This window comes from Meriones unguiculatus, chromosome 2 (genome assembly GCF_030254825.1).
Source record: "Meriones unguiculatus strain TT.TT164.6M chromosome 2, Bangor_MerUng_6.1, whole genome shotgun sequence".
Taxonomy (NCBI): domain Eukaryota; kingdom Metazoa; phylum Chordata; class Mammalia; order Rodentia; family Muridae; genus Meriones; species Meriones unguiculatus.
Genome location: NC_083350.1, coordinates 191,132,160 through 191,144,551, shown reverse-complemented (window position 1 = coordinate 191,144,551; position 12,392 = coordinate 191,132,160). Strand labels below are relative to the sequence as shown.

General features: G+C 46.2%; 1 protein-coding gene across 4 annotated transcripts; it reads left to right on the top strand.

Moving 5' to 3' along the window:
- The first annotated feature begins 2,575 nt into the window (after positions 1-2,575).
- Hapln2 (hyaluronan and proteoglycan link protein 2) lies at positions 2,576-8,129 on the top strand. 4 transcript variants are annotated; one of them, XM_021661854.2, is made up of 7 exons: positions 2,576-2,701; positions 3,167-3,229; positions 6,120-6,228; positions 6,443-6,796; positions 6,910-7,026; positions 7,147-7,329; positions 7,673-8,129. In XM_021661854.2, the coding sequence occupies exons 3-7, from the start codon at positions 6,141-6,143 to the stop codon at positions 7,954-7,956; spliced, it is 1,026 nt and encodes a 341-aa protein (XP_021517529.1). In that variant the 5' UTR covers positions 2,576-2,701; positions 3,167-3,229; positions 6,120-6,140; the 3' UTR covers positions 7,957-8,129. The 4 variants fall into 4 exon arrangements, with proteins under 4 accessions (XP_021517529.1, XP_021517528.1, XP_060234568.1 ...); XM_021661853.2 differs by having other exon boundaries at positions 6,087-6,228; XM_060378585.1 differs by lacking the exon at positions 2,576-2,701 and adding an exon at positions 2,832-2,885 and having other exon boundaries at positions 6,087-6,228.
- The last annotated feature ends 4,263 nt before the right edge of the window (positions 8,130-12,392 follow it).

Below are 12,392 nucleotides of genomic sequence, written 5' to 3'. Positions count from 1 at the left end.
CCCATGCACTTACTCATATTCAGACACATGAATGCTTAAAAATAATAAATGAAATCTCTTTTTTTGTTTTTTTTTTTTTCCTGAGACAGAGTCTCTCTATGTAACCTTATCTGTCTTGAAACTTGCTATGTAGTTCAGGCTGGTTTCAAAAGAACTGCCTGCTTCTGCCTCCTGAATTTTGAAATTAAAGCTGTGTGCCACCACTCCCAGGTAAAAATAATAAAATCTTAAAAAGGAAAGGAGGAGGAGAGAGGAAGATGAGGAGGAGAAGAAATTTGAAGCCTCAAGTTTCTAAATTGCTGTCTTGGTGCATGCAGGTCCTCTGCACTGATAGAAGTCAAAATTCTTATCCTGAATTGTTGATGGGCACCTGTCTATATGGTGTGCAGAGATGAAAACCAAGCCCAGTTTACACCTCAGCTCTGTGCATGTGTATGAATTCTAACTCAGTCTGTAGGAGTGGACTTCAGCAGGAGTTGAGGCCAGGGAGACTGTACAGGAAGTAGATTTCTACCTGAGAGATTAAGGATCCTCCTCTCCAGAATCTTTTTAAGATTTACTTATTTATTTTATGTATATGAATGTCCTATCTGCACATTTGCCTGCATGCTAGAAGAGGGAAACGGATCACACTATAGATGGTTGTGAGCCACCATGTGGTTGTTGGGAATTGAACTCAGGACCTCTCGAAGAACAACCAGTACTCTTAAGCCATCTCTCCAGAAATTTATTTTTATAATTTTTTTTTCAGGCAGGGTTTCTCTGTGTAGCCCTGGACATCCTGGAACTATGTAGGCTAGGCTGGCCTCTTGAACTCAGAGAGCCACCTGCCTCTGCCTCGCAAGTGCTGGGATTAAAGGTGTGTGCCACCACAGTCAGCTATTTTTATAATCTTATTATTTTATATGTGTGAGTGTTTGCCTGTATGTGTGTCTGTGCATCACATTTGTGCCTGGTGCCAGAAGAGGGTGTCAGATCTCCTGGGACTGGAGTTATAGTTGTGACCTGCCGTGTGAGTACTGAGAATTGAACCCAGGTCCTCTGGAAGAACAGCCAGTACTGTTAAGCTCTCTCTCTCTCTCTCTCTCTCTCTCTCTCTGTTTTTATTTGTTTTTGAGAAAGGTTTCACTCTATAGCTCAGGCTGGTCTCAAACTCATGGCAATCCTCCTGCTTCAGCATTTCAAGTGCTGACATTACAGATCTGAACCACCATCCTTGGCTTCTTCAGAATTTCAAAATGTTATTGTTATTATTGTATGAGGGACTGCAGGTTGAATTTGGGTGTGGAGGTCACAGAACAACTTTTGGGAGTCAGTTTTATCTTTCCACTTTGGGTTCTGGTGATTGAATTCAGGTTACCAAGTTTGTGGTTTTACCTAATGAGAGTCTCACCAGTCCTCCTGAAAATTTAAACAAAGTTTATCCACTGGTACAGAAGGGAGGAGGAATGCGTAATCAGATGACTTCTATTTTAGAGAGCTTCCAAGGAGCTGGGGAGATGGCTCAGTGCTTAAGAAAGAGCACTTGTTGCTTTTGCAAAGTACCTAGCTTCCGTTCTCAGCACCCAAGCTGTGACTCTCACAGGCCATAACTTCAGTTCCACGGTGTCTGGTGCCCGTTTTGGCCCTTTTAGGCACTACAGGTGTGGTACACAAACATATCCACCGGGGGCTGGAGAGATGGCTTAGAGGTTAAGAGCACTGCCTGCTCTTCCAGAGGTCCCAGCAACCACATGGTGGCTCTCAACCATCTACAATGAGATCTGGTGCCCTCTTCGGATGTGCAAGTGTACATGCAGACAGACCATTGTAGAATAAACAAACAAATAAATACGTGTCATCTGGGTGTAGTGGCACATGCCTGTAATCCCAGCACTCAGGGAGGCAGAGGCATGTGGATTGCTGTGAGTTTAAGCTGTCCTGGTCTACAAAGAAAGTCCAGGACAGCCAAGGCTACACAGAGAAAGCCTGTCTCAAAACAACAACAACAAAACACCAAAAAAAAAAAAAAACAAAAAACAAAAAAAAAAAAAAACATATCCACCACCATACATCTAAAATCAACACTCATACGTTTAATAATAATAAAATACAATAATAGTAATTAATTATTAATAATAATAACTGAAGAACTTCCATAATAATAATAATAATAACTGAAGAACTTTCATCGTCCCTCCTTGCTAATAAGAGTCTCATGTCCCCTCCTAAGGACAGAAATATTTTCATGTGATTTCTACCTCTCCAACAGCAATCCAAGCTGCTCCCCTGTGGCCCATGGATGAGGTGGTTCCCCAGTATCATACATAATCTCTTTATAATCCTAGAGTTTGAAGCAGAGGGTGCCCCATTTCAGTCTTCGCCTATCCTCTTCTCTTTGGATGTCAGTTTCTGCTCTGATCCAATCATCCACCCAGGCCTTTTTCCGGTGGTTTGTGCCAGCCTGTCCTGCATCCCATATCCCCAGCTGTTGACATTTCCATGCCATTGCCCAAGGGATGAATAAAGGGGCCCTGTTATCCAACAATAGAAGAGAAGGCAGAGACAATAGGAAATTGTGTTTCCAGTGGGGTGGGGAAAGAAAGGGACAGACAGACAGAAAGAGCCAGGGTCCTGAAGCAGCCTGACATCCTGAAAGTTTGAGTCCCATCTTGAGAGTCTCTTCTAAAAGGCCATATGTAGCCTGGTACGGAAGGCACAGGTGAGGCCTTTGGTGAGGGGAGGGGCAATTCTGTTATTTGGATGAGGTTCATATAGAAATACAAAGCTGGATTCATACCTAGGGTTTGTCTCCACCCCTCCTGGCCCAACACCCTTGTACTTTCAGTCAGACTGTCCCATTCTAAGGATAGAAGTACCAGGGCCTGCTTTCTGCATTGTTCTAGGTAATCGCCTGGGTTGCTTGCTCTGTCCCGCATCATTCCAACCCAAGTCTTGACCTGGCCCTAGGACATCAAGTGCCACAGATGCAGTCATGGCTGGCTTAGTGTGTACTGAATAAACATAAGCTTTAGTACCTTGGCTTCTTTGAGCACAGGAAATGAGCCTCTCTGGAAAAACATCAAAGGAGCCATAGCACTGATCAGGTGCCCAAGCCCTGAGACTTTAGGGTGCTTTGAACCCTCAGGATCCTTAACAGAACCTCCACTGGAACTTCTTCCTTCAGGAGGACAGGAAGCTGCTGCACACTGCTGCCTCCCTTTGTCTCTGAGAAAAGATCATCTTACAGGTAGGCAATGGGCTGCCAGCTACTGTATTGGTTTCTCTCTGCAAGGGGTATGAAAATGGTATATGTGTGCTTATCTTGAAATACAGAACTCTAGATCAGTGACTAAGAGCTTGAGCCGGTCCAATCGATCTCGATTCAAACCCAGCAAACCCTCCTTTCACAGCTGTGTCTGCACCTGTGGCAGTTCATTGCCTCCCTGGATGGCCAGAGGAGTAAAACCATAAGAATATACTGAAGTGCCTAGGTCGGATTGGATTTAAAAACACGTCAATGGTAGCTTATCCTGGATCACTCGTGGTCTATTTTTTTTTTAATTTTTATTGCATTTTTTCTTAAATTTGTGTTTGTGTGTGGTATGCTTGTGCCGTGCTTGTGTGAATGGATTCAGAGGTCAGCCTGTGGGAGTTGGTTCTCTCCTTTGAACATATGGGTTCCTAGGAAATGAACTCAGGTCACTGGGCTTGGTGGTAATCACCTTTACACACTGAGCAATCTCACCAGCTCCTAAAGATAAAGGTCACTATTATTTACCAGGTTGTCCTATATGGACTCAGGTCCCATACACTTTTTTTTTTTAATTGAGAGTCTCTCTGTTAAGCCCTAGCTGCCCTAGAACTCTCCATGTAGACCAGGCTGGCTTTGAACACAGAGATCCACTTGCCTTTTTCTCCTGAGTGCTGGAATTAAAGATGTCTGCTACAATGGCACTTCCCTTTTTATTATTGGAAAGTTGTTTGTTTGTTTTTTTAATTGTATGTGTGTATGCTAATATGGGTGTGTGCTCATGAAAGTAGGTGCCCTAAGGGTCCAGAAGAGGGCACCAGATCCCCTAGAGCTGGAGTTACAAGCAGTTGTGAGCTGCCTGGCATGTGTACTGGGAACCAAATTCAGGTGTCTCCAGGCCCAATTGAAAAGTTCTTTTTTGTTTGTCTGGTTGGTTGGTTGGTTGGTTGGTTTGTTTTTTGTTTTTTTTTTTTTTTGTTGTTGTTGTTGTTGTTGTTTTGGGGGGGTAGTTTTTTGGTTTTTTGCTTGTTTGTTTGAAACAGAGTTTCTCTGTGTAACCCTGGCTGCCTCTGCCTCTTGGGTGCTGGGATTAAAGGCATGAGCCACCACCACCCTGTGGAAAGTTTTTAATGTAACTACTCTGCTTCTCCAGCTACAAACTGGTCTTTGGAGCCAATGCTTTAAATATTCTTCAAGGCCTTTCTTTACCCAATCCCATTATCCTCATCCCTCCTGTCCTTAACTGTTTAATAGTTCAATAGTTAAGCAACTGTTTAATTGTTTAATAGTTCATAACAAAGCAAACACACCTCGGCCCTATTCTATCTTCTAAAGTATGCATTACATGCCAGGCACTATTTCAAGTGTTTCACAAGTACATGATTAAGTTGCCTAATTCTTGCAGCTGCTAAGTGTAGTGTGTTAGTCATGCTTACTATTGCTATGACCAAAATATGCTACAGGAGCACCTTAAGGAAAGACAGATTAATTTTGGTTCACAGTTCCTTGCAGGGAGTGTATAACTGCAGTTCTCACCTGGATGGGCCAGGAAGGGAATCCTGGGGCTTCATGTATTTTCTTCTTTTTCCTTTTTTTTTTTTAACTTGGTGCTCTGCCCATGAGAATTCACTGCCCAGGTTCAGGGAAGGTTTCCTATTTAGTTTGTTTCCTTTGGCTACATCCTAACAGACAGAAGCAGAGGTTTTTCTCAGAGTCTACTATGTAACTCTAAGTCCTATCAGCTTGACAGTGAGGACTAGCATCACAGGTGGGTACTGCAATTACTGCTCTTCTAATCAAGACACTGAGGCTGGGGCTAAGTTACCTGTTTAAAGTTATGCAATAAGCATATGGAAAAGCCCAACTTGTACAATGAATTTAAAAAGGAAGTTAAGGGGTCATCAGTCCACCACTTGTTTTTTAAAAAGTTCAAAGAAACTACAACAGCTGGAGATATGCCTCAGAGGTTAAAGAGCACTGAATGCTCTTCCAGAGGACCTGGGTTCAATTCCCAGAACTCACATGGCAGCCCACATCTGTCTAACTACAGTCCCAGGGGACCTGGTGCCATCTTCTGGCCTCTATAGGCACCATACACACATGGCGAACACAGACACGCAAGCAAAATACCCATATACATAAAAATAGATTTAAAAAAAATAAAAAGTATAGAAACTGCAGGGGGAGGGGAGAATTCATGGCCCAGACAACTGCATTTGAAACTGTTTTTGTAACTTTTGTAACTTGTATAGTGTAACTGTATAATGCATTGTAACTTCTGGAAAATCTGTGTCAGCCAGTAGGTGCATCTGCACTGCTTTCAAATTCAGGTAGTTTAGACAATGATAAGGGTCTCAGGAAAAAGTTCCTAGTCTGCTCCAGTAGACTTCATACATCACAGTGAGACAGGCTCAAGAATGAGAGGAGGTTTTCCAGAAGTAAGGCCCAATTTTATGTCTCTCAAGTCCAGTGTGCCTGGACCCCAGTGCACAGTCAGGGTTAGGGTAGGGCAGACGTTGACAGCAGGGAAGGCTGGATCCTGGAGCCTTGGAAGCTGCATAAAGGTTCAACTTTATCAGCAGGCGAGAAAGCCAGTCTTTCAAACAGGAGAAATCATACTGAATTTGGCTCTGGGATAGAAAGTGATGCTGGCAAATGAATACAGAGATTCAAATCCCAATGCTAAGCTTGGGAAGCAGCTGGGATAAGGAGTCCCAGAAAGGAGATGCTAAGTCAAAACTTGCTGACTGAGAAGACCTGTTATGCGTCCCATTGGCTCCCACCTGGACAGATGCCTCCATATACCCAGCAGAAAGCTGATCCTCAACTCTGCTCTCCTCGTCCTCCCATACAGTGGTAAGGGGTGCCTACTATCTGTGCCCTGCAGACAGTGCCTGCTGACACCATCATGCCAAGCCGGATACCTGTCCCTGTGCTCTACTGCTTCCTTCTCCCCTGGGCATTCACCATCCTTCACAAAGCCTTGGGGAACCCGGGTAAGACCCTAGCCCAGCCCCCAATCAGTACACTAGGGGTGGGAATCAAGGGATGCAGACCTAGAAAGGGAGCTACTGAAAGTAAGTAGGAAGAATCGGTAGGGAGAGGTGAGGGTGGTGCCAGTGATCGGAAGAAAGCCTCTGGGAACTAAGTCTGAATGGGCACTTGGGGCAGGGAAGATAAGATGCCTGCCACTGTGGCCCCTCTGCTTAGCCCTCCACCCGGGTCCCCACTATCTCCTGCCCCCCATCCATGAGGTCATTCACTCTCGTCGTGGGGCCACGACCACACTGCCCTGCGTCCTGGGCACCTCGCCTCCCAGCTACAAGGTACGCTGGAGCAAAGTGGAGCCCGGGGAACTCCGGGAAACGCTAATCCTCATCACCAACGGAATGCACGCCCGGGGCTATGGGCCCCTGGGAGGACGCACCAGCTTGCGGAGAGGGCATCGGCTAGACGCCTCCCTGATCATCAAGAATGTGCGCCTGGAGGATGAGGGCCGGTACCGCTGCGAGCTCATCAATGGCATCGAGGACGAGAGCGTGGCACTGACCCTGCGCCTAGAGGGTGAGCTATTCTGCACCAGCCCTGCTCTTTGTGGCCACCTCGCCTCTGCCGGCCTCGCTTGCCGGCGCTCCCCGCCGCACCCCGCTGCCCTACCCAAGCTCTCCACTCCGCAGGTGTGGTGTTTCCGTACCAACCCAGCCGGGGCCGCTACCAGTTCAATTACTTCGAGGCGAAGCGGGCATGTGAGGAGCAGGACGGACGCCTGGCCACTTACGGCCAACTGTACCAGGGTGAGCGGCGGATCCCCGGCTGATGACCCCCGGCTGCACACCGGCCCCGGCGAGCTTGCAGGGAGCTCGAGTCTGGCTTGCGCCGGTAATTCCCCTTCTCCCTGCCCCCTCCTCCACCAGCGTGGACCGAGGGGCTAGACTGGTGCAACGCCGGCTGGTTGCTCGAGGGCTCGGTGCGCTACCCTGTGCTCACCGCGCGCGCACCATGCGGCGGCCAAGGACGGCCAGGCATCCGCAGCTACGGACCCCGCGACCGCAGCCGCGATCGCTACGACGCCTTCTGCTTCACCTCGGCCCTGGCAGGTGAGCCAACTGTGTGCAGGCGGCGCCCGGCCAGGGGTCACCGCCAGGAGGAAAGATTCGGCCAGGCCGAGTGAAAAGACCTCAGGAGGTGGTTGGAGTTGACGCTATGGACAGGGCCGGGACCGTTCAGAGCCCGGGATAGTGGGCGGAGACTGGAGAAAGGATGGGGCGGGGCCCGGTGTCAGAAGCGGAAAGGAAGTGGGTAGTGCCGCAGCCTAGGCACGTTGTTCCTCCGAACGTCCAAGAACACCGTCTTGCCAGGGTCTTGCCATTTCCGGAGCTTCGTGGCCACGGCCCCAGGTCCGCCTGCTTTGGCCGGCCGGTCACTCGCTCACGTTCCTAGGCCAAGTGTTCTTCGTGCCGGGGCGGCTGACGCTTTCTGAAGCCCACGCGGCTTGCCGGCGGCGCGGAGCTGTAGTAGCCAAGGTCGGGCACCTCTACGCCGCCTGGAAGTTCTCGGGGCTGGACCGGTGCGACGGAGGCTGGCTGGCGGACGGCAGCGTTCGCTTCCCCATCACCACGCCGCGGCCGCGCTGCGGAGGTCTCCCTGACCCCGGGGTGCGCAGCTTCGGCTTTCCCCGGCCCCAGCAGGCGGCCTACGGGACCTACTGCTACGCCGAGAAGTAGGAGCGCACTGCCCGGCCACGCGCGACAGAGTGGCGGATCCCCTCTAGACAGAGGAGGGCCGAGCCCCACACCTGCCTTTCCAGGCCAGCGCGGCGCTCCGGGCTTCCGGGTAGAGGGGCGCCCCGGGCATTAACTGACCAATAAAATAACATGGCATCTCTTCTGTTCGATAAGTTGTAGGGCTTGGAGTACGTGAGTGAGAGGGTCTGGCCCTGGACCCAAAGTACCTACTGCACGTCTACATTTTGAACAGAGGTTTTATTGCCTCTATGGTCCAGCAAAATACGGGGTTTGTGATGAGAGGGTACCAACAGCGCAAAGGAGAGGAAAGCTCAGCTGGCCCAGGCTGTCTTTACGTCTCTCGCCATCTCCCCAAAGGTTTCTCATTCAAATTTTCCGGTAGCACTCCAAACTCCACAACTGTTTGGACACTACAGAATAAATATTCCGTGGGTCTAAATATTCCGTGGGTTTATTTTGAGACAAGGTCTCTCAATTCATCACTGGCTCTCCTGGAACTCCCTATTGTTGATCAGGCTGGCCTTGAATTCACATAGATCATTCTACCTCTACCTCCTGAGAGCTGGAATCAGACCCAGCTAAAGTCTTCAATTAAAGACAGTAAATTCCATGTGGAGTGAAAGCACAGCAGTTAAGAGAACTTGCTGCTCTTTCAGAGGACCAGGACCTACACCATCTGTAACTCCCATTCCAGGGTCTCCAACTCCCTCTTTTGACCTCCATGAGCACCAGACAGGCACACGGTACACTTGCATACTATAATAAATCCACTAGGGAAAGATACAGACAACTATGCCCATTAAGACAATTACAAGTAAACAAGCCCTTGTTTTTGGCCTGTGATCAGGAGTGGGTTTGTGCCGCTGGGTTTCTCAGTGCCCAGGCTCAGGGTACAGCATTTTTAGACACAGACCACAGTTACACCAGTGTTAGATGAGAGTCAGGGTAAACTTTCAACACTTGTTTTTGGCAGAACATAGTAGTTATTTTATGTATAACAAACCAATTATTTTTTTACTTATACCTTCTTCATTTATTGTAAGCATTAATTATTTTGGTTAATATATCTGGACCATGGTCAGAGTCATGGAAATCCCCAATGTGTAGCTAAGCCAGATGTGACTGTGGAGGAAGGGGCAGAGAGCTCAGAATGGAATCAGGACAAGACATTCTTACCTTAACCACTTCACTTATTCATTTATTTAAGTTACCTTTAAATCGTTGATTTTTATTAAGGGTAGCAATCTGTTAATTAGGGAGAGCCCGATCATTACACCTATGAGAATAAAAACAAACAGACCAAGGGGACCTGTGAGTCATGGATTCCAAAGAAACAGCTATGGTACCAGGGATTATTGGTCTTTTTATTATTTTTTGTTTGTTTCATTTTGTTTTGTTTTTGAGCTGGGGTTTCACTCTTTAGCCTTTGGCTGTCCTGGACTCTCTTTGTAGACAAGGCTGGCCTTGAACTCACAGAGATCTGCCTGCTTCTGCCTCCCAAGTGCTGGGACTAGAGGTGTGTGTTCCACTGCGCCCAGTTGTTTATTATTTCTAAGGGCCAACTTATTTGAATAGTCAGGAATGCATTTTAAAGAAATCAGGTAAAAAAAATTAAATCTATTGTTTTTAGATACAGCAGAACTAATAAAATTCTGTCAGAGTCCAGTCCTGGAGAGCTGTCAGGGTTACCCTATAAGAGGCATTACAGCTAACATTACCATGAGTCCAGAGGGAGGAAGGGGCACTATAATCCTTAAAGAAATAACCCTGAACAAACCCTGCCAGACCCTCACCAAGGAACTTCCAGTTGCCCTAAGACTTGCTGAAATCCCCTGTCCTTATGCTGAAACTTCAGCCCTTTCCCCCCTCACTGACATTGCCTAACTCAGTCACCCTCTAACACCTGCTTCCTGATAGTTGGGACAAGGCAGTTTCTAAAGCTAAAATGGCCTTGCCTGGACAAAACTCCAGGAAATAGAGACTGCAGAATGGCAGGTAGCCTCATGCAGCTGCATTTAACATCTCCATTTCCAAACCCCTTATATAAACCCCAAGTGTTTCCTTCCCTTTTTGAACTCACCCTTTCCCCTCAGGAGAATGTCTGCTTTGGCTGTTTGAAATAAATAGTCTCTTTTGCCCAGGTTAGATTGGTTTCTTTTTACTTCTGTCTCTTTATGCTGCCTCAGGGATAACCATCCCTATCTCCAGGCGTCCACTGTCAGATTTCTTAAGCTTTACTGTGGGAAGGCCCCCTGAGTTCAGGATTTCTAACAGCAGGCTGGAGAGCTGGTCTCCTTTGTCTCTGGAAAGTGACTCTGAGAGGCTGGTCCAGGATTTTTCCTCCTCAGGCAGTGTTGTCTTCTTTACCCAGTCATGGTGGGTCCACGTGACATGAATAACTTAGTGCTCGAATGAATGTCCTTAGTTGAGCCTGCTCTGCTGACTTGCCCTGTGGTGGAGCCTGCCTTATACTATTTGAAACCCTCTGGGGACTTCTAACAGAGGAAGAATTGAAAGCCAGGGTAGGAGGCACGGACAATTGCAGGTCCTATCCCAGGCAGGTGGCAGCCTTAAGTACAAGAGTCCCGTGTTCACAGCATCCCCTTATGTCAGTTTGGAAGGCACTGAGAGCAGATTAATTGCTATTTGCCTCTCTGTTGCTGGAGACATTTAGAATGTAAATGCAGATTGTAAAATCCTTTTCTGGAGATGGGAGAGTCCATCCCTTGTCATGTGAAACATGAAGAATCATTCATTTTCTCTGTAGATAAGGAGGAGGGTTTCCAGGTTTGACCTACACAGCCAGAGACAGGAGCAGCAGACTTCCTGTAAGTATAATTCCCATTCATTCTTCTCCTGTAATGAAGCTAACATGCACTTGCCTCTGATGGGGTCTGTGTCCCATCCAAGGAAGAGGGTATTATTTGAGCCTGGGGATGTCCTGCCATACAAATGTATTATAATTTAAGCCATTTTATTCAAATTTTCATAACCATCTTTTAAAATATACCTGATTTTAATATTATTTTATATTAAATAAACTTTAACTTTACTTTAAACTTGTTTTGAGTTACATGTTTTAGGCTTAACTGACAACATAAATAGCTACATAATGGGAACTATAAATTAGACTCTCCCTCTCAGCTTATCTCTGTAAATGAATTACATTTGTTCTTAGCTTGACTACAAACACAATTTGGGACACATTAACGGTATTTGATTACTTATAAGATCATTATCTTTTCAGGAGAGTGAGACAGAGTTTCTCTGTGTAGGACTGGCTGTGGGAGAACTTTATCTATAGACCAGGCTGGCTTTAAACTCAGAGATCCACCTGCCCAGGTGCTGGGATTAATGGTCTGCACCACAATGCCTGGCTTTATTATCCTTTGTGTCTTAAATGCCTTTAACAGTTTACAATAAATTAGTAATCCTCATAAGATTAGAATTTTATAATTCTATCCCTAAGATTTTTCAGCCTTAAAAATTATAATATTTAAAATTGAATCTCAATATTAAACTAAACTTTAAAACATAGATATACTTCATGAAGAAACTAGGAACTTCATTTTCTGATCCTTTTATAGCACTTTTATAAAATATCACAGTTCTTTTATATGACTCAATTTCTTCGAATGGCTAAAACTTAACAAAATTAGCAAAGACATAATGATTAGACATATAACTTTAAGTCATTTTAAAGCATGAATACGTCATTATAACCCTAAGAATTTATAAATGTTAATCATCAAACATATATAATTCTTAAATCACATCCTCCATAAACCTTGTGAAGCTTTCTCAGATCTTCTGTGAGTTGGCTTTAAGCTTTCATGGTTTTATACTCATCTATTATTTTATCATTCTTAGGACATCTCTCATGGCATGGTTGCACATGCATGCAACCCAGCACTTGGGAAGCAGACTTTGAGGCTACCCTGGTTTACAAATCAAGTTCCAGGACAGCCAGGGCTACACAGCGGAAACCCTATCTCAAGAAAGCCAAGACAACCCAAAAAACAAAACAAAACAAACAAACAAACAAACAAACAACCTGTCTTTGTTTATGAAACTACATCATGACCAAGACATTTTATAAAAGACAGCATTTGATTGGAAGCTTGCTTGTAGTTTTGTTATGCCCAGTTCGTGAGACCCCCAAAGACCTCTGCTGCAAAACACTTAAGGGTTTATTGGATACAAGCTCAAGCCTGAGTTACAAAGCTTCCTGTGGAAGCATGAGAGGCATGTGGCAGGGCGGTCTAGGGGGAACAAGGTTTTGTTTTTTTTTTTAATTACACTTTATTCACTTTATATCCCCCCATAAGCCCCTCCCTCCTCCCCTCCCGAACCCACCCTTCTTCCCCCTTCTTCATGCATGCCCCTCCCCAAGTCCACTGATAGGGGAGGTCCTC

Bases quoted from the DNA above. Each gene is read 5' to 3' on its own strand.
- Hapln2 (XM_021661854.2), top strand. From the start codon at position 6,141: ATGCCAAGCCGGATACCTGTCCCTGTGCTCTACTGCTTCCTTCTCCCC. The intron at 6,229-6,442 runs GTAAGACCCTAG...CCCTCTGCTTAG, and splicing joins CAAAGCCTTGGGGAACCCGG to CCCTCCACCCGGGTCCCCAC. The intron at 7,330-7,672 runs GTGAGCCAACTG...TCACGTTCCTAG, and splicing joins CTTCACCTCGGCCCTGGCAG to GCCAAGTGTTCTTCGTGCCG.